Source organism: Liolophura sinensis, chromosome 7 (assembly GCF_032854445.1).
Source record: "Liolophura sinensis isolate JHLJ2023 chromosome 7, CUHK_Ljap_v2, whole genome shotgun sequence".
Taxonomy (NCBI): Eukaryota; Metazoa; Mollusca; class Polyplacophora; order Chitonida; family Chitonidae; genus Liolophura; species Liolophura sinensis.
The window spans coordinates 30,456,365-30,481,079 of NC_088301.1; the positions used below are offsets into that span (position 1 = coordinate 30,456,365).

The 24,715-nt window shown below is 37.2% G+C and overlaps 1 protein-coding gene across 1 annotated transcript in view; it reads left to right on the top strand.

Annotated features, from left to right (window-relative positions):
• Positions 1-24,460, top strand: part of LOC135471204 (leucine-rich repeat-containing protein 7-like) — a 50,357-nt gene extending 25,897 nt beyond the window's left edge. The window contains exons 7-22 of the mRNA XM_064750325.1: positions 2,750-2,824; positions 3,305-3,449; positions 6,940-7,012; positions 7,642-7,771; positions 8,158-8,343; positions 9,232-9,331; positions 9,973-10,088; positions 10,552-10,707; positions 13,807-13,962; positions 14,351-14,528; positions 15,229-16,271; positions 18,250-18,703; positions 19,354-19,553; positions 20,226-20,318; positions 20,734-20,808; positions 21,326-24,460. Coding sequence (XP_064606395.1) covers positions 2,750-2,824; positions 3,305-3,449; positions 6,940-7,012; positions 7,642-7,771; positions 8,158-8,343; positions 9,232-9,331; positions 9,973-10,088; positions 10,552-10,707; positions 13,807-13,962; positions 14,351-14,528; positions 15,229-16,271; positions 18,250-18,703; positions 19,354-19,553; positions 20,226-20,318; positions 20,734-20,808; positions 21,326-21,421 — 3,276 coding nt within the window. The 3' untranslated portion in view covers positions 21,422-24,460. The remainder of the gene's footprint in view (positions 1-2,749; positions 2,825-3,304; positions 3,450-6,939; positions 7,013-7,641; positions 7,772-8,157; positions 8,344-9,231; positions 9,332-9,972; positions 10,089-10,551; positions 10,708-13,806; positions 13,963-14,350; positions 14,529-15,228; positions 16,272-18,249; positions 18,704-19,353; positions 19,554-20,225; positions 20,319-20,733; positions 20,809-21,325) is intronic.
• Positions 24,461-24,715: the final 255 nt, after the last annotated feature.

Here is a 24,715-nt window from a genome sequence, read left to right on the forward strand (position 1 = left end):
CACAGATCACTCAAGCGTGACAGGGTATGATAAAATCATAATGACCCTTGGTGGGAAAAAAATCTGCAATTAATATTTTTTACCTGGCTTCACTTTCTCATTTGAGGGTTTTTCTCCAGTGCTTTCTTGACATTTGCAATGTAGATTTATGTGTGTTTCTGGCTGTGGACTTAATTCTCCTTGGCTGAACTTTAATAGATGTTTGTTAAGTGTGAAATCTAACTAAACTACACTATTCAACTTAGACAGACTGTACACTGTGAGATTTCATACAGGAACCATGTGTTAGGTGGTTTAAGATATTTGAGTTAAGCACATATAATTTAATTTTCCCAAATTTACGCTTCTAAAGCACAAACTACTTGGTCAGATTTTTGCGTTTAAACTCCAATAAACCGAATAAAATGAACCCACTCCCACGTAGGACTACTTTTTCTAAGAATGGAACAGAAAGAGACTGAAGGCATGTCATGTAAAATGACAAACAGAACACTGTAAATATATCTGCTTTCGTCTGTATTATATTCACATTCATAAGTATTAACATCAGTGCAAATTCTGTGGATAGTTTAGGATGAATTAAGACTGTTTAAACAGTAGTGCCTACCTCAATATGTGAGCTTGGTCACATAGACTTGCTGAGTCAGCGAATGGATATGCATAGCCATTTTGCTGAAACTAATGTGCCGAGTGCTTGCTAAAAACAAACCAGTTTGATCAAAATCAGTTTCCAGCTGATGTTTACAATGCACACAGTTGTTCTTGGATAACCAGTATGTTTGAAATACTGAGAGATATCATCCATATGTTACTCGTGTTTTGCAACCAGCATGACAAAGTCACCTCCAGCACATCCTTGGCGTGCAGCAACAACAGCAGTAATCTGTTGTGAACAGCACAAACGCCTTGTCGCCTAGAAAATGCGTCTCATGGGATAAATTCAACTCCTCCTGCATCTTTCACACCCATAGTTCTCTAGCTTGGAATTCATGTTCTAAATGTTTTCAGAAAAATGTTGTCACAGTTTTCTTTGAAATGACCCGCAGATATAAACTTTGCCTACTGCAGAACTTTGATCACCAATTTCATTGAGCCAAAGGATCTCATTCATAAAATGTGTGTTCTGGAGCCTGAGGCGTTCCCTTCTTCAAAACAGCTGACTAGCATTTCACAGGAATGAAAGTAAAACATTAGATGACATCCTTTTATTCCTTAAATTAAATACGCGGATTCATATTGTTTGCACAAAGGTTATACACCTGAAAAATATTCGTCCGTCCTTAAGTGTATTATATGACAATCATCTGTTGCCCAGGGCCCAGTTTCATGAAGCATACTTAGTGCTAAGTAGCCCTTAGCTAAGTGCACTTTATATCTCTACATCATACGTCATCATGGTGTTTAAGGGCAAAATTAGGGAAGGCCCCAGATCCTGTTGTGAAAATTATGTGCTTTTGTGGACTGAATGAATGCAAGAAGTAACCTCGTATAGTGACAAAATGATGAAAGCTGTAATGTTACAGACAATTTTATGTCCTAAAAGATGGGGCCGCACAATAACAAAGCGTACAAAAGAAAGAATGATTGTGATCAGGTGTAGATTTTGGCTGTAAATATAACAAAGCATTGTATACATACATATAACCACCCAATCTCAAGCTGTTGTTGTTTGCAGTTAAAAACCATTGTTTGCTAATCTGCTTAATCAAAAAGAAAAATTAGTTTATAGCTGAAAGGCCAAAGCAGGCGACTCTTCACAGGTTGGCTTTGTCAATTTTAAACTGTGTTTTACCCAAACACTGTGTTTATGTTAAACATATTATGATGAGACATTGTTGTATAAAACATACATTCAAACTGTATTAAGCTGCTATGAATAAAACTAAACATGTAAGTAAGTATGGCCTGAATGGATTTGTTAACAAGATAAGAAGGAAATGTTCTGCTCAGTCAGGTAATGTAATAGGCCAGAGGTCAAAGGTTGCCTAAAGTATCAGCATAAAACAGTGGTGCTAGCCTGCATGGACATGTAATTACCTCTGTAACAGGAAGTGCTTGATATATATGTATGGTAGTCACTGACTCTAACATTTGGAAAATGTGTGTGTTGACATTGAAGTTACAGAAAAAATGGTTGTTGGAATGCACATTCTACAACAGTTGATTGTTGTCTCAGTGGAGGCTGTTCAGAAATGTATTGAAAGTTCAAAAGTCTTAGCTATAGTCTAGACTTGCATGTATTTATGCATTGAAAATCAGATCTCTTATCAGATCAGGGATATATTCCTGGACAATGTTCGAAGTACCAATATAGTTTTGTATTTAATATGATAAAACTGTTACTATGATTTAAGTTTAACTTAATCTTTGATACACTTTATAACACCCAGCCCCTGAACTTACTGCAACAGCCTCCACTATCAGTCAATATTTCACTCAGCTTTTCTTTTTTATGTATTGCTTTAGTGTCAGTTTCACAAAAATAAACATCTTGTAGTAAACCTCAAAGTTTGTCCAACTAAGGGACACCCCTTAACAAGCATGACAAATAGACAAATCCTCAAGTGACATGATAAAGAGGGTTCCGCATTGAAGTGCATGTAGTTTTATTTTTCACATGGAACAATCTTGAAGCCAATGTTTGGTCTAAACATCCCCAATTCATGTCATTATCTTTTATTGTTATTTGTCATGTTAGAACAGAACGAAATAGAGATGTTAATTTTAAAGTGTGTATTTCTTGTTTCAGGAAGATGTAATTGGCCACATGACGAACTTGTTGGAGTTGTGGTGTGACACAAACAAGATTGTACACATTACTGAGGTGGGTTACTCCGCTTTGTCACATTTCAGCCTAATGGTGATTCTAATTTTCTAATTTAAAGTCTAATTTAAAGTCACAAGTAACTTGTGTCCAGTTTATCTAGAAGATCTACATGCCCTCTCTCTCCCCAACCCTCCTGCTTCACGGAGATCAACCTTTTTGTCTGTAAAAAAACTTTTTTCTAGGCCTAGTATTTCTTTGCCGTATTGCAGTGAAAGACAACCTCCTAGCAAGTCTGTTCCAAGGTCGCTCTCAGATAGATCTCATCGTATAACACAGCATGTTGTTCCTAGGGTTCTATTCAAGAATTGAGAAGTTAGAGTATTTTGTATATAGACTGTGTTGTTTTCTACTAGTAATCCTAGGATAATTTGATTTTAAGTAACCTTGGAACTTTCATTTTGTTCATGTGTTGTCACGGAAGTTACCATGAGGAAAGCGTACAATTATATTGTGGGTTGTTATGTGCTCTATTAACAGGGTATAGGAAACTTAAAACAGCTGATGTTCTTAGATGCCTCTAAAAACCGATTGGCTGAGCTTCCAGATCAGATAGGAAACTGTTCCTCATTGGCTGATCTTCATCTGACAACCAATCGGCTACAAGCTTTGCCTGAGACTTTAGGTAGGTTTGGAGTATGAGATGTTTTAAGCAAATCTATATATATGTATATATACATGTAGTTACATGTGGCTAAACTATTATGGTCAGAACTGGAATAATTCACATATATATTCATGAAAAGAATAAAAAAATTCATGCAGTTAACAATGTGTAGAATCTAACAGTTTGAATTTTTTTGACCATTTAGATGAAAGTGGAATGATTTAAATACATGAGAGCCCTATTCTCCTCATTTTCCCCCTAATGCTCAGTTCAGTACCGGCACTTTAATACATTGGTGATTTTGTTCATGGCCGTACGTGGGAAGGTCTTCCATCAACCTGCGGATGGTCGTGGGTTTCCCCTGGGCTCTGGCCGCCGTCGTATAAGTGAAATATTCTTGAGTACGGCGTAAAACACCAATCAAATAAATAAATAAATAAATTTTGTTCATGTAGTCTGACTCACCCAGAAATGTCCCCAAATTGATATACTGTGATGTATTACTTCAAATTACATATGGTGAAATATTTACTGAAAAAATTCTGGAATAGTCAATACAGAGTGTGTAAAAATGCATTTTCAGAAGCACATAAAGGCCTTCATGATACTTTTGTTGCCAACACTTTTTTCTGTATGCATTATGTTGGGTTTATTAAAGTGAGAGTTCAGAGTAATTATAACTTGACCAGTACATGTTGTAAAAAAAACTTTGAAAATTATACTGATGTGAAAATTAGGTTAGAATAAGTGATTAAGTGTTGGTAATGCGAAAATTAGGTTATTGTAAGGATAATTTGTTGGTAATGCAAAAATTAGGTTATAGTAAGGGTAATGTGTTGGTAATGCAAAAATTAGGTTATAGTAAGGGTAAAGTGTTAGTAATGTGAAAATTAGGTTATAGTAACGGTAATGTGTTGGTATTGCAAAAATTAGGTTGTAGTAAGGGTAAAGTGTTAGTAATGTGAAAATTAGGTTATAGTAACAGTAATGTGTTGGTAATGCAAAAATTAGGTTATAGTAAGGGTAGTGTGTTGGTAGTGCAAAAATTAGGTTATGGTAAGGATAATATGTTGGTAATGCGAAAATTAGGTTGTAGTAAGGGTAAAGTGTTAGTAATGTGAAAATTAGGTTATAGTAACAGTAATGTGTTGGTAATGCAAAAATTAGGTTATAGTAAGGGTAATGTGTTGGTAGTGCAAAAATTAGGTTATAGTAAGGATAATATGTTGGTAATGTGAAAATTAGGTTGTACGGTCAAACCTGTACATACAGCCACCTGTAAACAGCGTCCATCTGCCGTAAATGGCCACTCTCTGCCACAACCAAACAATTTTCCATGTTAAACAACCTGTAACATCCTGTATATAATCTGACCTCCTGTGGTTCCTGCCATGAATGGTTTCTTATCTGGCTTGCTTGACCATTATCTTTTGCAGGGAAATGGTGTTGTTTTCATTTCGCGTTGCCAAAGTATTGCCTGTACCGAACACATGGAGAAATTCATCTTCCTCCACTCGTACATTTTGTTGTTGTTGTTTCACCGGTAATGACAAATATGATTGACTGGATTTTCGAGCATCTCAGCAGTCTGCCATTTACAGTCCAAAAATTTGTTAGAACAGTCGTTTATACCTACGTAGGCCAAACTGGCACATGGTTTTCTAGAGTTTGACAATGATGATAAGAAAGTTCTCCTGTCATGTGTGCACTGAGCTGAAATTCTTTCTGTAAGCGCCTGTTGAATGCATGAGGCCTATACCCCACAAAACTTAAAATTATTGAGTTATCATTTCACTACAATTGTTATATTTCTATGAAATTTCCTGAAACTTAATTCATTTTGTGATTTGGCATGGTCTTCACAACCTTTCTTATGTGGCCAATCGTCATATGCGGCCACTTTTTATGTCTCCTTTCACTGGCCGCATAGAACAGGTTTGACTGTAGTTAAGGTAATGCGTTGGAAATGCAAAATTTAGGTTATAGTAAGGATAATGTGGTGGTAATGGGACAGTTAGGTTACACTAAGGATAATGTGTTGGTAGTGCAAAAATTAGGTTATAGTAAGGACAGGATGTTGGTAATGCAAAAATTAGGTTATAGGAAGGGTAATGTGTTGGTAATGCAAAATTTACATTATAGTAAGGAGAGTGTGTTGGTAATGCAACAGTTAGGTAACACTAAGGATAATGTGTTGGTAATGCGAAAATTAGGTTATAGAAAGGACAGTATGTTGGTAATGCGAAAATTAGGTTATAGGAAGGGTAATGCGTTGGTAATGCAAAATTTACGTTATAGTAAGGATAGTGTGTTGGTAATGTGACAGTTAGATAACACTAAGGATAATGTGTTGGTAATGCAAAAATTAGGTTATTGTAAGGATAATGTGTTGGTAATGTGAAAATTATGTCGTAGTAAGGGTAATGTGTTCATGGCCAGATGTTTGGTGTTCACTGGTGACAAATTAGGCAGTTGTATTGTGTATATGTATGTATGTATGATGTAGACAGCTAGGTGAGGATGGATATAGACAAAACAGGTGCGTGAGGTGTCATCAATCAACCAGCCATCAGCTAACGTAGTCAAACATGCTGCCAAGCTGTGGGTGGGCGGCAGTCTCTACAAAGCTTTTCTTAATACTCTCCATCATACAAATTCAAGTTGATTTTGACAGCTGTTTTTTTTTTTTTGTTCTTTGGCCCAACACAAGTGGCAGGGATAAATCCTGGATGTTCCAAATGGCATAAATTAATGACAGTCCAATTGTCACAAGATATTATGATATGTGTGTAATGTACAAGTGCATATAAAACGTAGCATTTTTTCTCTACAACTTGAAAGGGATCGTGGGGATAAAGAGTTTACGGTCCTAAACAAATTCGTTGTGAATATGTAGTGACATTGAATACATGCATGTCCTAAACAGATTTTGTTATAGTTCCTTCTGAGCTGTCCATAACAGTATATGGAGTCTACACACATCTTTAAAAGAATAGGGGGCCTCCGTGGCTCAGTTTGTTAGCACGCTAGCGCAGCGCAATGATCCAGGAGTCCCTCACCAATGCGGTCGCTGTGAGTTCAAGTCCAGCTCATGCTGGCTTCCTCTCCGTCCGTACATGGGAAGGTCAGGCAGTAACCTGCAGATGGTCGTGGGTTTTCCCCGGGCTCTGCCCGGTTTCCACCCACCATAATGCTGGCCGCCGTCGTATAAGTGAAATATTCTTGAGTACGGCGTAAAACACCAATCATATAAATAAATAAATAAATAAAAAGAATAAGTACTGCAGTGGCTATTTTTAGCCAAGAATGTGCATGCAAAAATACTCTTATTGTAGAAACTTTTATTTTAAAATGTTACCATATATTTCACTTATATTACAGCAATCAGAAGTAGTGATGGGTGATTTGAAGTGGTATTAAGTAGTAAGTGTACAAACAGATACATGTATCTTGTTGATATTAAGTAGTAAGTGTACAAACAGATACATGTATCTTGTTTTGTTGCCAGGTAATCTGAACAACTTGACAACATTGAAGATAGATGACAACAGTCTGTTCTGCCTGCCCACCACGATGGGAGGGTGAGTACGCCAAGGAGGCCTTCTCCACGTGCCATTGTTTTCTGATGACTGGATCACTGTTCATCACTGACTGATTAGTCTGATCTGGCACTATTGTTGAAGTGTAAAGGGAATATCATTTAACTCCCACACAAAAAGTATTGTGTACTGAGTTGAGCTGTTCTCATTTACATGTCCTTACATTTAATTGTGTTGTATGATATGATTCCTTAAATGATTGCTTTGTTTTTTGTCCACAATTGCTCATTTCAAGTCAAAATCACTTTTATGTGTATTTTGGCTTGGTACATGTGCAGTATTTAGTATTTAATATTTTGCATCAGCTCATTCTGATAGTAACACTTAAAACCACATTTTTTGATGTTATATGTTGAAAAAAAAAAAAAAAGAATCTTTTGGACTGTCTAGTTTAACTTAAAAAGACTTCAAAAAGTTTTTTGTGTGGAAGTTTACAATGACAGATTGGAATCAACAACAAAACAGTGTTTAAATTGGTTGACTAAAATAAGTCATACATGGATTGAAATAAGTTTGCCGACTCAAATGTTCTTTAACAAATGAAAATAAAGATACAGTATTAAGGGCTACTAAAGCGGAGTAACACAAAGCATATTTCTTTCTGTCCGCAGATTGACGTCACTTTCTGAGCTCAATGTCAGCGCTAATGACATAGACGAACTCCCACCAAGCATTGGATTTCTTCGCAATCTGAGGACGTTTTATGCTGATGAAAACTTACTTAGATCTCTTCCACCAGAAGTTAGTTAACTTATAACAGTATTTGGTAAATAACAAAAGCATCACTTAAAATGGTAAACAAAACTTGTAGAACTTCAAGTAAAATAACTGTTATGGTTTATGGATTTTAAGCAGGCTTTTGAGTAAGTGGAAAATTCTGTGATGCAGCTTACGACACCAGTCATTTAAATAGATGATAATAGTAAAAAAGTTCTTCATAATACAGTGCAGTTGCTAATCTTCTGCCAGTGAAAAGTGTGAATCATACAAAGTCTGCAGTCATAACAGTGTACGTGGGCTGAATGCTTGTTTGGCACAAACTGAATACCTGTTTGGAAGTAAAATCCAGTTTGAAGTGGGATTTAAATACAGGACAGCAATTAATTTTTTTGGTTTTGTTTTTTCAGTTGGGCAGTTGCAGTGGTATCACAGTGCTGTCATTTCGTAGTAACCGTCTGTCCTACCTGCCTGATGAGATAGGCCGTATACCAGGGATGAGAGTTCTGAACCTGAGTGACAATAAACTGGTCAATCTTCCCTTCAGTGTGGTCAAACTCAAACACTTACAGGCCCTCTGGCTCTCCGAGAATCAGGTCAGCTTCATATCAGTAACCGATAGTAGTTCCCCAGTCGGTCAGCAGCCTTCATAGAATTGCAAACATGCCCCAAACCTGCCCCTTTCCACTCCTCCCCTCTCCCCCTCCCTGGCTCGGTCTGTCTCTTAATACTGTGTCATAAAATAATATTTAGACTTTCTTTGGGGTTTTGGAAATCAGAATCTGCACAAATATTCACCATTTCAAATTGTATTAGATCACAGTTATTGCTACTTCTTAAATTAGAGGTTAAGAAAGGCTTTCCTACAGAGGCTTGATGGTCATGTTTGTTGATGATGAACACATATCAGCTATATATATCAGTCATATATATGAAGTTATATGTTGAAAGCTTATATATATCAGCCGTAATTTTTACTTTTTGTTAACCTATAAATGCAGGTAGGGCGAGAAATTTTTTGAATTTTAGTTTTCATTGAATACATTTTAAACAGGACACATGTTTTTCATTGTTGGTAAATTTGCATAGTTCAGTTTACGAATATGATTCTCACACTGAGAATAAAGCTTGTTGAAATCCTCTGTTAATAAGTTGTGTCTGTTCATCTATTCAAATATGTAAGAAGAAAAAGCTCTTTTTCCCAAGTGATAGTTCAATGAATTGCATGGAGTGAAACATTCTTGGTGCCAATCTAGACAACACCGAGCATTACAAAAAAGCCTCTGAATGTTGGGTCACATTGCCAGGGTTATAATGTCACTGCTTCAAGAGCATACGTATGCAAAGAGCCTGATGTACGTATCTTATGATAAACCTATAGAAAGCTTGAGACTTGTGTTCAGGCAGGAAGAGTTCCCCCATTGTTTTGACATTTCTGTTGATTAATGACTATAGACTATATGTGTATGTTATGTTGTTGGCAGACAAAGCCCCTGATCCCACTGCAGAGTGAGATTGACCCAGAGACAGACAGGAAAGTGCTAACATGTTACCTCCTACCTCAAGGGGCTATGGAACAGAACAGTAGGTCCTTTTGCATCTTTCAAAAACATGTATAGTATGTCAAGGGAAAGAAAACAGCTTCCCTAACTCTTCAACCTTTTGCGTATGGAAGAGCAAGTTTCAGTGCAATTTATGCAGACTTTTGATTTGATTTTGAAGACAAAACTCCATTGGTTAGATTGGCCAACTTCAGGGCTTCTCAAAAAGTATAATTTTATCAGTGGACACAGAATAATGCTTTCAAGATCTGCTTGAATAAACACCTTGCAAACATGCAAAAAGGTTGAAGAACATGAAAATAATTGGTAGGGGTACTTTGGACATTTATTCAACATGGCTACTAGCAGTTAGAGTCTGGATTTAACTAGTTAATGTGTAAAGATTTGAAATAAGGCTTGGGAAGTGCTTTGAACATCAGATTTAAAGAGCTGAAGTGTCCTTTGCTCTTGTACATGTATGTTTGTTTGTGCATTTTATTTTTTCTTCAAAGGAAACCTCTGCCAAAAATTTGATAAAGACCTAAGAAAACTTGTATATCATCAATTAAATATGTACTAATTTTAAGGAAATATACAATGAAATTAGTAGTCATGATAGTTTGTCAACAGCCGTTTGTGAAATATCTCAACTGTTCATATAAGTTACTGTCCATGCTTTTGCAGCAGTTGATGGCAATGAAGACAGCCAGAGTTTCCATCCATCTATCTGGGAAGAAGAAAGACTGCGCAGACAACAAATTCATTTCGCTGGTTTTACTGATGATGACTTCGATGAGGAAGTAAGTTTATTTTAGTTTTGTTTTCATATCTGATGATGGTATTGGTTTTTGTTTGGAATATCAGAATTGAACATACAGCTTTTGTGTTGATTAAGCTGTTTAATAAGTCATCCTTTCCATTCCACGATCTGTGGTAAAAAGTTTTGTTTATTTTTGTTTTGAAGATGACATGGTGTCATCCTGTTTTTCTGGATGTAAAATAGGACGTCTTATTCCTATGACTAACACACTTGCTTGTAAGAACATAGTATTACTTCCTGTTTCCTACAAATCCTTAATCAGCCAATGTTTCCTGAAATGGTAATCAATTAACTGCTGTTACATCGTAGTTTAACATGTTCATTGCACAAGTTTTAACATAGGAGCGTGAAAACACATAATTTTGTTTCATTGATCCAGTATTTTGGGTATTGATCCAGTTAACTAATATCTCTGACCTTTTTAACTCACTTGTTTACCCCAGAGCCATTTGTACCGTTGCCCTACCCCTTTCCCTAAGGAATTGCGAGAGAAAGCTCGTCATGCTCGTAACCTGGCACTGCGCCAGGTCATGGGGTCATCGGCCAAAGGAGAATCCATGCACAACAGTGGTCATGACAACATGGCCTATGAGAACGAGGTGGGCTATGTTGTTTGTCTTATTTACACAGGTGAAAGACACAGCCTTGAAAATCAGATAATGTTGTCTTCTCCTTGGTATATGATACTAGACCCAAGATCACAAAGCTGGCTTAAGTCTCACTTAGTCTTGATTTCTAAACCATTTACTACGCTGACATTGTGACCACCTTTGAGGATTTTTATGTTAATGCTTGTCTTAGGTCTTCATGATCCTAAACGAACATCAGCATTAAGACTCTAACATCAGAAGTAATACCACAAGTTCAGACTACATGTAAGTCTAACATAGTTCTGTGATTCTGGCCCCTGGGGATATAGTGATAAGTATGTATGTATGTCTGTCTGTCCATCTGTAAGTCGTTCTGAAATCATTTCATTTGAGTATCTTAAATACATATATCAAGGCAGAATATGAAGTACAGTATATCCAGGCAGCCGATTTAAACCTTTGTGGGGTTGGGGGATATGCCCTCCTCCCGTGGCTCTTGTTTCACTCTACAAACCTGTGGATTCAGTTTAGAGCTTTACAAGAATCATTGTTTAAAGCTTTACAAGAATCATTATTTAAAGCTGTGTTTTACAGTGATAGATAATGTTCTGAAAACATTTATACAGTGATAGATAATGTTCTGAAAACATTAATACAGTGATAGATAATGTTCTGAAAACATTTATACAGTGATAGATAATGTTCTGAAAACATTAATACAGTGATAGATAATGTTCTGAAAACATTAATACAGTGATAGATAATAATGTTCTGAAAACATTAATACAGTGATAGATAATGTTCTGAAAACATTAATACAGTGATAGATAATGTTCTGAAAACGTTAATACAGTGATAGATAATGTTCTGAAAACATTTATACAGTGATAGATAATGTTCTGAAAACGTTAATACAGTGATAGATAATGTTCTGAAAACGTTAATACAGTGATAGATAATGTTCTGAAAACATTTATACAGTGATAGATAATGTTCTGAAAACGTTAATACAGTGATAGATAATGTTCCGAAAACGTTAATACAGTGATAGATAATGTTCCGAAAACATGAATGCATGTTGAAGAATTTTTATTTTCTGATTAATACTGTTAATATTTTTAGGAATATCGGTGCTGTTTGTGTCACGATTCCTCTGTCAGTTACTTGAATTTGTAATGGAGAACCTAATCATAATAATAATTAATGGTCATATACATTTTATGACAACAAAATTCTCCTTTTGGGGCATTATATCCACCAGTGGCAATAATTCATGCACACTTTATAAATACACTGTGCATTTCCCTATTATAAACAATAGTTGTGACATCACCCTTCTATCAAAGTGTAGTTTTTTTTTCTACAGAAACTACAGATAATGTATACTCTAATTCTGGAAAGTACCCTACGACAGAACTTAGTGTACAGAAACACCAAAATCAGCATATGTTCAGTTAGCTCGTGTTCAAAGATCCAAGAAAAATTCACACAAATGTCTGACACAATTTAGCTGGGCCTACATAAAGCAACTGGTGATAAATTCATGAACTTGTTCCATAAAGGGGGGTAATAAAGTTTTCAGCCTTGTAGATATATATATATATATATATATATATATATATATATATATATATATATAATCCAAAATTCACTACATAAAATAGGATAATTGATGTCAAATGTTTACTCCACCTATCACTTGAGTAGAGTAGAAAGTCACTCGGGTACATGAATATTGTTAGTGACTATCGTTTAAAACAGATAAACCACTCATAAGAGTACTTCCCTAAAAGAAGAATCTGCTGATAACGCCTCATCCATTCTTTTGTAGGAAAGCACTGTTACTCATACTCAAAGCAAAAGTCATTCTAGTGAAATACATGGAAGGTTGGGATCCAATACTGTTTAGATATTAAAGGGACATGCCGCTGACGGGGAAAAAATTCTGCTGTAGATGTCCTCTACATAAAGCTGAGACTTCCAGATGTCTGCTGAAAAAATATCCGAATTTAAGTTAGTAATCTAGTGTTCAGATTTATCCGGGGTTTCCCTTCCACCATCAACTCAAGTTGCTTTATTCAGAAGGCCTGATTTTTTGGGTCAGTTACCTCCCCTTGTTGTATAGACAGTGGAAGATGTTCAGTAAACTTGAAATGTCAGACATGATATTGTGTTGTAATTATGCGATCTGCCATGTAACTTCAGTTCTGCAGTACAGATAATGAGGTTGTTGGGAATTACGAATACTTTATAAAAATGTATTAATGGAAAGGAAGATCGTACTTGGTTTATTAGACGTTCAATTCGCTTTCAATCTATCGTATTCTTTACATGTGCGATCAATGAGCAAACGTTGCATTGTGGGAATCTCTCCTCTACCTCATTTGCATGTTATCTCATCAGGTGGACAGTTTAGATCAGTGATGGATTTCCCCTTGTAATTCTGTTATTTGACATTTTGTGGAAAACATAGGACCAGGAGGTTTATTTAGGAGTCAAATGCAACTCATTTTTGTATTTAGCTGAACCAACTCAAAAATTCTGAAGTTCTTTCAGTGGAATGTCCCTTTAAAATTAGCCTGTGACTTGGTGAAATATCAATTTATTTCACTGGCCCTAGTAGCACAGTTGGTAGAGCATCCCCTTAGGGAGCGGTAGATCCAGGGTCAATCCTGGGTCCTTAGAAGAGGAAGTTGTAACTTGGTGTTCAGCATGAAGGGCATAGTGTAATGACTGGTTGACCCGTATCAATATAACGGCTTAGGTGGGGAGGATTACTTGCCCTTGGTAAGGCGTCTCAGTGAAGCAGCACTCGATAAAAGAGCGGTGGAAATCCGTCCTGCAACAAGGAGGCACATTACATGCACTCTAAGGATTCCTTCGTAATCATTTGACTAAAAATTTGTTAAGTAGGATGTTAAACCCCAAGCACTCACTCACATACTTTGCCCTCCATATTGTGTCAGGCACCATCAAACCAAAGTGAAATTAAAATGTCATTGTATACTGAAAATAGGAAACTAATGGTTATTGGAGTATACCTTTTGTGTGTATTCTTTATGATGCTTCTTCAACCCATTCATTGACTATTTTAAATTAACGGTTCAGGCAGGGCAAGGGCGAAGGTCACCATCACCAAGCAGGGTGAGCGTAGGGGCAGTTCGTGGGAGAGGCTCACCTGATGTCAGGGTGAGGGAGGCGCGCATTGCCAAACCCTCCTCCCCCTCACTCCACAACTCACATAGACTCTTCCAGTGTGACAAGGTCAGTGGAATAACTATGTGTATAGATTGATCATGTTTTTGGTACATTTGAAGATATAAAATGATACCCAGTGTAATAGCCTTGAACTTTTCCATACGACTTGTATATCATAGCTCTTCATAAGATATGTAAATATAGAATATATGTAGGTAAAGGATATATGCTGTTTTGATATCATCTGTTTTATGCCATGCTGGAGGCTGTTTGAATCTGTGTGGGTCAGATTAATGGGTGGAGAAAAGCCAGAAACCATCGCAACCTCTTAATTTGCTGCCAAACCAGTGACAATTGGATTCCAGGCTGTGACCTCATTAATCAAGAGCTAGTGGACTTGGGTAGAAGAGATGTGACATAAAGCGTATGCTATAAACTGATGGTTTGTTTGTAGGAAAAGACACAAAAGGATAAAGCAAGGATGAGGCTGAATTCTCCAGAACGCTATGAGTCTTCATCAACAAAGGGCTCAAAGTCTCCAAAGGGAAGTAAATCTGGTCATCGCAGGGATTCTTCTCCCAGCAAACGTGATGGATTGGAGAATGGAACAGGGGAGGACAACTCTAGATATGGTAAGACTTAAGGGATTCTGATGCTGGTTTTTCTGACATAACATTGTAAAGGCCATGCAGCTATGAATTCCCAGGATGGAATGTTTACCTCCATACCTAAAATGTTGACGATAAAAAAAGTTTTACATCAACTGAGAGATATACTTTCAGTGAATCTCAGTCTCTTCAGGCTGTAATTCTATGCTTGTGGTGTGACTCTCACACCTCTAAATGAAGTTTCAGGCTTCATATTTCAGGTAGAGTTGAGGGTAATGTTTGGTTGTAGTATTGTGTGTCACTCCCAGCATGTGCGGAGGGTGTTATGAGGTTAGGGCTGGGCAGAGGTGGTGAATGGAAGTGAGAGGCACATTATCCACTTCACCTGGTTTCATGATCATTGCTCATGTCAAAAGTCATTTAGTAGAGAACATTGAAGTAACGGATGTAAATACCCTGAAAGATGGTTCTCTTATCCACTAACATACATGTGCTTCACTCAGGTTGATTGTGTGAGTGACAAAAGTGTAGGTAATCACAAGCACAATGTGTCCAGTTATCTGTCAGCTAATCGGGTAATGTGTATGTAATGTAAGTTGGCCCTAGCTCTGCTTAGCTTCCACATTAACAGCTTTCACCTGTGAAACTGACTGTCATTGTAGGAGTGAAAAATTCTTGTGAATGGTATTAAACAGCCTTCAAATAAATGAATGGTTTCTTGCAGTCAGGGGTGGTGGTGAGGACTGGTCGTGTGGTCAGACCTCCACGGGCAGACTGACTGAGGGCAGGGGTGTGGCACGACTAAGGCCAGGCTCAGCAAATGTTACCGACAGTCGCTACAAGTATTCTGATAGGAAGTCTGGTGATCAGCTGGCTTCTCCCGCCAGCCGCACCCTGCCCACCCCGAGTAGCATGTCACTGGACCATAGGTACCATCTTCATCATTCCCATCCGCATCACGCTAGCAGGCATTCACGCGGACGATCACGCCATGGAAGAGAATATGACTCTGACACTGGCTGCCGCAGTGATACAGGTTACAGGAGTGATACAGGCTATCGTAGTGATACTGGTTACCGTAGTGACACTGGTTACCGTAGTGATACTGGTTGCAGAAGTGATGTAGGCTACAGAAGTGACCAAGATGCGTTTAGAACTCGTAGGCAGGCTATGTTGTTGATGTACGGTGGTAGAGGAGGCACTGTTGCCCGACCTCAATCAGGGGGAGATAACTGGGAAACCTCTTCTGAGCGACCTCGCAGATCACGTCATAAAGATGGTTATGCTAGTGACCTTGAGGCATACTCAGGTCGTCTGTTTGGTGGAGAGTTTGTAGGCCATAGTCACTCTCAGAAGCAACAACTTCACAACGCACGCAGTGTTCCTCAAGACCTTAACCACCAGGGTCAGGAACTGCCTCGACCAGAAGCTGGTTCGCAGTCCGCCAGGAAAGCATACCCATCCAAAGCACAAATTGGAAACGATCAGCAGTACACCAGCCATCACCAGAGTGGCTCATCTGCCAATACAGCGGGCAACCAATCCCCAGCTGCTTTCCATCGACATCACTTCATTGATCAAAGCACTCCTGTAGCTATTGATTCCTCAACACCATTCGTCAACCACCCAAACTCTAAGCCATCCACTCCAAGGGGACAGAACTCTGAGTCGGATCCAAAAGGTGCCAACTGGCGGCGGGAGCTGTACACAGTGTTAGAACAGAAAATGATGTCATCTATGAGTTTACAAGAGGGCAGTCGTGATGCTGTAAGTAGAAGAGTTATGGCCAAGACCTGCCTGCTTTACTATTCATATATGCTTTACACACTGTGTACAAAATTATATATGAACAAATACTTCACAGTATTATCCAACTTTGACACTTGCATGATGTCATTTATCTATTGATATAGCCTTGTCAGAAGCAGTATCTTATCTGCTGTAATTCTTCAACCTTTTCGCATGTTTGCAAGGTGTTTATTCAAGAATATTCTGATGGCATTATTCTTTGTTGACTGATAAAATTATACTTTTTTCTGAAGCCCTGAAGCTGGTAAAATCCAACCAAGTATAGTTTTGTATCCAAAACCAAATTACAAATGTGCATTAATTGCACTGAAAGTTGCTCATCCATATGCAAAAAGATTGAGGAATTAGAACTTCTGGTGGTGAAGATGATTGTGAAGTAAAATACTGAAATATTGAGTCAAAATGGAGCTTTCAGAGTAAACACTTGTGGTGTATTACTTGAAACTCTTCAGTAGATCTATTGGACATTGTTTTGTTGAGCCACAAGCCCTTTTTTAATACAGTAGGTAGGACACATGTATGTAGCTTATCCTATCTCATGATTTAGATAAGTTCTGCAGGATTTCCTCATTGCATGTTCTGTTCACACTAATGACAGTCATCCATTCCTGCATGCATTAAACAGAGAGGGTTGGTTATCAGATATATGCATGCTAAACTACCCCATATCTTATCACTGATAACAAAATCCTGCATTTAACATGGAAAGTCTGATGGCTGAACTCATCACTATGCACATATTCAAGTGCATGAAATTATTCATCTTTTCTCACCTTTCTGATTACCATGGTAATGTGTAAACCTGTATAAGGTGATCAGGAAAATTCGCACTGTCTCCATGTTTAATGTGTGTTTTCTTTTTAACATTATAAAAGTTCGTTGTGAAAGACATATCAAGCTTTACCGCACGAGAAACAAGATGGCTAAAGCATGAGTAAATTTTAAGTCATTTCAAGTTTGTTAGAGTTAAGGGGAGATAACTAACGTCACATGTATAGAATATGAAAGAAAACCTTATACTTTGCATGTAGATTTGCTCACCATCTATATAAAAGTCTCCCAGAACAAAAACAGGTCTGTGTTAATCAAGAAAAATTGAAAGGTTTGTTAACAAAAAATGTATATATGTATATATATTAACAATATAACTATGGAGGTCAAAGTGTTGGGTCACTCACTCATTTTCAGGACCTCAAAATAGAGTCCGATTGAGCCAAGGTCATCAGAAAGATGAATTTGTATCATACAAATATTCAGGAGTTCAGTGATATAAGGATTGTTGCTTTTTACCCACTTCCATATTGTTTTTTAAATGTTATATATGGAATCTAATAAATTTCACATCCTTAAATCATTTTGGATGACCTCAATTATTGTCTAGGTCATCACTTTAAAGAGCTGGAAATATGAAACATTTTGACCTCTGAACGACATAAACTGTAATTCTTCAACCTATTTTGTTTGTAAGGTGTTAATTCAAGCATATTCTGAAGGCATTATTCTTTGTTGACTGATAAAATAATACTTTTTGTGAAGCCCTGAAATTGGCAAAATCCAACCAGTATAGGTTTGTATCCAAAATTAAATATACAAATGTGCTTAAATTGCACTGAAAGTTGCTCTTTCATATGCGAAAAGGTTGAGGAATTAGCATATGTAATGCTTGTATAAAGCATTGTCAGTAGATTAAATTGTCAATCTCGGATATGCATGTATGAATATGTACAAGTAATATACCCTTATTTGTGTGGATATCAGGGATTTAAAGAAGTCAAAAGAGTAGATGTTTTTTTCTTTTTAGTGTTTTGAAGAGCGTGATTGTTACCAAGATGTCAAGCTGACAAGTAAAACTTCTAACGAATGAATCTTACCATAATTAATATTACCAGTTTTATGAAATCTGTCTGATATAGAGTGCCAATGGTTTATTCAACAGCCTCCCCAGGTTACCAGCCCACCCAGTAATCCAGGTAGTGAGTGTGGCGGGGGAATGGGGAAGACGCCTCCCCCGTATCACCCAGCCCCTCCCTACCACCCACATCCTGCTTATCATCGTCAACTGCCCCAAGTGCCCAAGGAAATCCCCACCCACATGGTCACTAAGGATCAGCCATGGGACCAGAACTCCAGCAGGTCAACATCCAATCACTCACACATAAACCCTGGCTACAGTCTCACCGAAGACTCGTACCCAGATTGCTCCCAGTACACCCCTGGTCTCTACCCAGACAACATTGACAGCTCTAACCCACCACTCTCCAAATATGATGATGTAGCTTTGTTTAAAAGCCCTGAGCCAGTCTCGCATGTCTCCAGCTCTACAGACAGTGGCTACGGTCACGGACACCCCATCTACGAGAGGGTAGACCCCTACAGCCGAAATCATTCAGGTAATTGTGTGTGTTAGGCAAGGGTGAATAAGTGTTAACAACTAACCCACTCACATGGGCCCTCCTTAGCCTCATCTCAAATGTTAACACTGCTCCCCACTCACCTTTGTAATGGTTGGAGGTAGAAATATGTATCTTGATTGACAAACTTCTGAGTTTGATGTGAATGGCTTGATTGCTTGTATCTATCTATGTATACCAACAAAGACATGTTTAGGTCAGGGCTGGTTGTAGGATCCTGAAATGTGAAGGACAGCTTTTGAATACATGTATATCATTACATGGTTAGTGCTGATTTGCTACTGTTGGTCAGAAACTATTTTATTTTCTCGATTTATGATAGTTTGTGAACTAAAATGAATGGGGTTCTTCACAATGCTTAAATGTACATATGATATAAGTTAGGAAAACCTGTCAACAATATTCAGGAGTCTTTAAGATGATGTAGACAGACATATGGACAGAGTGACATCGACAGCTATAACGATACAGCTAGGCCAACTTTAACCGAGGGGTAAAAGTGTTTAATTTTTTGTCAGAATAAGATTCTGCTAGTATCTTTTATGTAATGGAAACCACAGAAGCTTTGGAATTAACTGGACTATTACAGTGGTTGTGTTGCTGTAAAATTGTCTGCCTTCCACTTGTAGGTGGAGGATCCTCTACACCCTCATCCACTCCAAGACTGCACTCTTCTAGTCCCATGGCTCCTGGCTCATCCCAAGATAACTCCAGTGTACCACACTCAAGGGAGGTTACTCCCATCAAAGGCATGGAGGACAATCAGCAAGGGAGGGAACTCTTCCATTCGCTGAACTACTCTCAGCAGAAACCGCCTCACTCCAACATTGTGAGTTTTTCATGAGCTGAGTATGGAGGTTATGAAACTGATAGTTACCTATAATTAATTTCTGGAATATAGTATCCATATCTCACTGTACACAGGCAATTTGAAAACCCACATGACCTACATTTGGTTTCTAAAATCTGGCTGGCATTAAATACATTTCTGAAAACTGTGATATTTTCCTTGTCATCTGTCAGAAAGCCTCTGCGTAATCTTTATAATAAGTCCTTTAGATGAGTTTGGATGCCATAAGTGTGGATTTAGTTCTGCTGAGTTGATGTGCAGAAGTATGCAGCCATTTCTTTGAGAGATGCTGACTCCGTGTCAGGATGAAGATAAGAGTTTTAAAACATCACATTATGGCCACTTGTAGAATGGCAGGTGGCAGGGCTGGATTATCTCTCTAGGTATATCATTCCTTACCATTTCTGTTTTTTCACTTTTTTTTCACATTTTGGACTAAATATTACATGCAAAATAATTTTTTTTACCTCTAGTCATTAGTGAATTAAATTCAGCACATGTATCGTTTTTTCCACAAAAAGGATAACAGGTTGTTTCCGTGTTAAAAACCAGTGAATATATGAAGTCCCTAGCTTTGTCATCATGTTTTAGTGTTGTGTGTACAAATTTACATCATACAAAATTAGGTTAGCTGTGTTTTTTTTGTTTCAGTTTGAAGCGTCCATTAGAAAGAACCCTGGTCTGGGTTTCAGCATTGCTGGTGGACTAGGCTCCTGTGGGAACCCTTTCAGGAAACAGGACCAGGTAGAATGGCAATTACTCTAATCACTAACTAACATAAAGAATAATTACGCAAATTAATTATATATGGAATTTGGTTTTCACAACAGCTGCCTTGCTTTCAATACCTATGGAGTCTTGATCACAATAAATGGGCAACGAGGGTTGTTTGGCCTTTTGCACAATTGCAAACTTCTTGTCTCCCACTAGTATGGTGTACATAGTCTGTGATATCACTTGTGGGAAAGATTGTCAAAAGTCATTGGTTTACCCTTGGTACATAAATTTCCTTCAACCATAAAAGTGATTGCCATTATGTAAGTGAAAAATTCTTTTGTATGGCCTTAAACAACAATCACATAAACAGAACAATAAATTGACAGGGACCGTTACAACTTGTTGACTGTTAATGGTGTGTGTACATGTGTTGTATTGACAGGGTATATTTGTGACCAAGGTGCACAGTGAAGGCCCAGCAGCACAGTCCATACAGCCTGGGGATAAACTGCTACAGGTACTTTTCATTTATTTATTTGATAGGTGTTTTACATTGTACACAAAGAGTTTTTTCACTGGTAGGAAGATGGCCAGCATTATGGTGGGAGGAAACCGGGCAGCAGGTACACTTAATAAACTCCAATCTATAGATATAAAGCCCAGGACCTGTATTTATGAAATAACTTAAGACTCAAGTCAAAAATTGTAAGTCTTTAACATTCCAAACTCGGAACAGGAAAGAACTCAAATTTCTGGCTAGTACATCATTCAGCAGTACAGAATCAGTGTCGAAATTTTAAACACCCTAGAGCGAAACATTTTCATTGGAGCTGTGTTTGAATTTTTGACTTTCGGAATAAATAAGAAAATGAATAAAAGTAAGAAAAACGAAAATAAAAATAATTTAGACAGGACATATGTCCATGATTAACCTGACTAAAATACACTATTGGTTTTTGTTACAGCGGCTTGCAAAACGTTTAATCAAATTAGAAAGGCTTAAACATTTAAGAGGCTTGTTTTTATTTTCTCAGGTTAATGGAGTTGACTTCACACATATTGATCACGAGCAAGCTGTCAGCATTCTCAAACACTGTTCTTCTGTCAGCATGGTTGTCGAACGAAGATAACATTCTTCTGCCATCTCCATAGTGAGTTGCTTTGGCAACAGAACTCTGTGAAAATGAACTCGATGACTGGCTGATTTTTGCTGCCTTTTATCGGCGAGCTTGTTACGTTGATGAATTCCTGATCCGTCCAATGAGGTGCCAGTATTTTTCAGTGCTAATTCGACAGACAGTAGCATTAGTTGTTCATCTCACTGCACAAGCATCCATCGAGAAACATTCTACCTTTAGGGCCACTGTTTTGTTTTCATGCTGCTGATATTTGCCAAAGACTTTCTCATTAAGTCCAAATTGATGATTATCGGCCGGTTATGAATCTGTACATTCATTGTCTCTGTGATGAAATTTCTTAGATTTTGTGTCCGTCTCTGTTATACATGAATTACTTTACATTATTATTGGGTTGTAAATTACCAGGTTGTGGTGATCTTTCTGTTTTGAAATGGAATTTTGGAGTGTTTTTTACCCAGATATTTTTGAATGATATCCTGAAGTTGTGATCACATTCACTGTTAAACATATCATATAAGTAATGTGTTTCGAAGGTAGCTGTCTGTATGTACCTGTACTTGTCCAGTTATGTAATAGTGGAAATTCTTATCCCAATTTTATTCATTAAAGAAATATTAAAATTAGAGGACAAAATTCCTAGTATTTCAAGCTTTCTTTCGATAGTCTTTTAGATTTTCAGTAAAGTACGGTGAAATAGCATTATTGACAGCGATGACATTTGTGAGTATTCAATGTAAAGCAGCTATTCTGTCAAAAAATGGTCTGAGAAAAATTGAACTGACTGTGGAGTTCTTTTATGTACCCTAATTAATGCATGATCAGTGAGTTGAACCTTTTTTCCAGTTATTTGCTATAGTGGCCTAAAATTTGTCAGAATTTATTTCTGGTGGTATACAGTGTAGGAGTGGGGCCTCTGGACCCCAGGACCCTCACATGGGTTTGCTGTGATAGTCAATCGGTCTCCCCATTTCTAATGCATTTGAGCCTACAGTTGTATGTGATAAAACACGACTGTTGCGTTGTGTTCAGTGATGTACAGCATCACTATATAATTACAAGCTGACAATCACATTTGTCATTACTTGGGCCAGTGTTTATTTTTACAAATATATCCAAACAAGAGGCAGGGTACATACCAGTTGTTTTAAATCATTCTGCCTTAACCTGTTAACAAATTTGACCATGGGCCAGTTTAGCCAGGTTGAAAAAACACCGAATTATAGAGATAGGAAAAAAAGCCTCTTGTATCTGATTTTTAATCACATTTTTAATGTTCACTTGAATCATACAGTGTAATTCATTGATCACATTCTGAGATTGTCATAAATAATTCAGTGATAAATCAGTAAATTCTATACAGATATCCTACCTGTAGATGTCTGTTTTGTACAGAAAAATCTAGCTGCTAAGATTTTGAAAGTTAGTGAAAAAGTTATTATTAACAAATGTAAAATCTTCACTTCATTACAAAGTAACCTATTTTTAAGACGAGAAACATTCCCACAAATTTTATTCTTTTATTTTTAGGTACATGTAAAATATTTACTTCTATGTAAAATTAACAAAAAACATTTCAGCAAAATGGGGTAGAATTTTTTTCTTACCTATTTTGTTAGGGTTATGTCACATGAAAATCTGTATATCAGGGACATTTTTATATTTGAGTCTCCTGTCATCTGCCATGGTTTTGTCTCACTTTTCAAAATTCAAATTTTTTTTAGTGTACAGTTATTTGTCAGACCTTTTTTTTTTAACAGGTTTCCCTAATATTTGCCTGCATCTTTTTGACTTGTGTTCATAGAGCTACAAACATCCATTTTGACATAATTATTACCGATTCCGTAATAATAAAAAAAGCACTAACATGAAGTATATGTCAGATGATAGGTCATTAAACGCTGTCCATAAAAAAAGTGTGATTTTTTAAAAAAAAAAAGTTTCAACCCAGTAAAATGCATTTGAAAGATGGAATTCAGTGATGACAGCCATTTCTGACAATATTGGGACCAGTGACGTCACATCAGTCTGTTACCACTGAACACATACAGTCTGCTACGTGTCATCAGTATAAATGCCTGTATGTGTAGATCTATGAATACATTCACTGCAAGGACCTAGACACAAACTATTTCAAGCAAAAAAAAGGCATTTGATGTCACTGATAGCCCCTGGTTTAATACACGTGACGAAAGTATAATTTGGTGCTTTAAAAAATAAATGGAAGTATTTTCTAGGACAGTTTTTAATGGTCTTTTATGTGACAAATACTTCATTTTAGTGCTTCATTTGCCTTCAGTGACTTCAAGGAGCTTCAGGTGAATGTTTCCACACATACTGGAGTTCTCTAGTTCCGCAAACTTGGCTACTCTGTTGTCAAATCTGGTGTTTTTAATGTCAAAGCATTTACAGATTTGGTTTTGGAGGTTTTTGGTCAAACTTTTAGTGATGGATAGTGTTCAAATGTAGGACCAAGTACAAGTACTACATGTGTGATGTGATGTAGTGAAAAACAATACATATCTTTTGTACAAATTCTTTCTTGCAGAACATACTGTGATGAGGATGTTGTTGGGGTAATTTATGCATATGGTAATGTTACTACTGACCAATTAATAAATCTGGAAGAGAAGTGGCTCTTGAGCTTTGTAATTCATCCAGCCATTATATGCTACAATAGATCATGCAGTCTGATGTTTCAGAATCTCACGGCAAGCTTTTCCATGTATCGCTAATGATGTATAGACAGTAATTATGTGTGAATGATTTGGAAACCACTAATGCTGCTGCTCTGAGGTCATGGTTGTCATGACTGTTACACTCTATACACACATGGTCAGGTTTTTAGGGTACATTGGTTTAATTGGGGGTGGGGGGCTGTCTGGGCAAAGGAATGGTTGTGTAAATGTACTGTCTTTACATATCACCTACTATCATCTTTTATACAGTCAAATTTTTATTTGTTATGTATTGAAAGTATTAAATTTCTATTTGAGGTTAAAGCTGGCCCTATTGGCTAGGATTACCCTTTTTTTATATCTATGTAAATATACATGCATGTATATACACCTGTACTGTACAGAGATATATTAATCTTTCATATTTGTATATATCAATATGTAAAGACGACATGTTTATACATTATACATTTTGTAATAAATGATGAAATTGGCTTCCTAATGAGGATCCTATATAGTTGTTGTTTGTTCATGCTTGTATACATCTGTGCCACTGCACGCTCCCAAGCCCCATTGCAGATCCTCACCTGATGAGTGTGGATCACTGGCT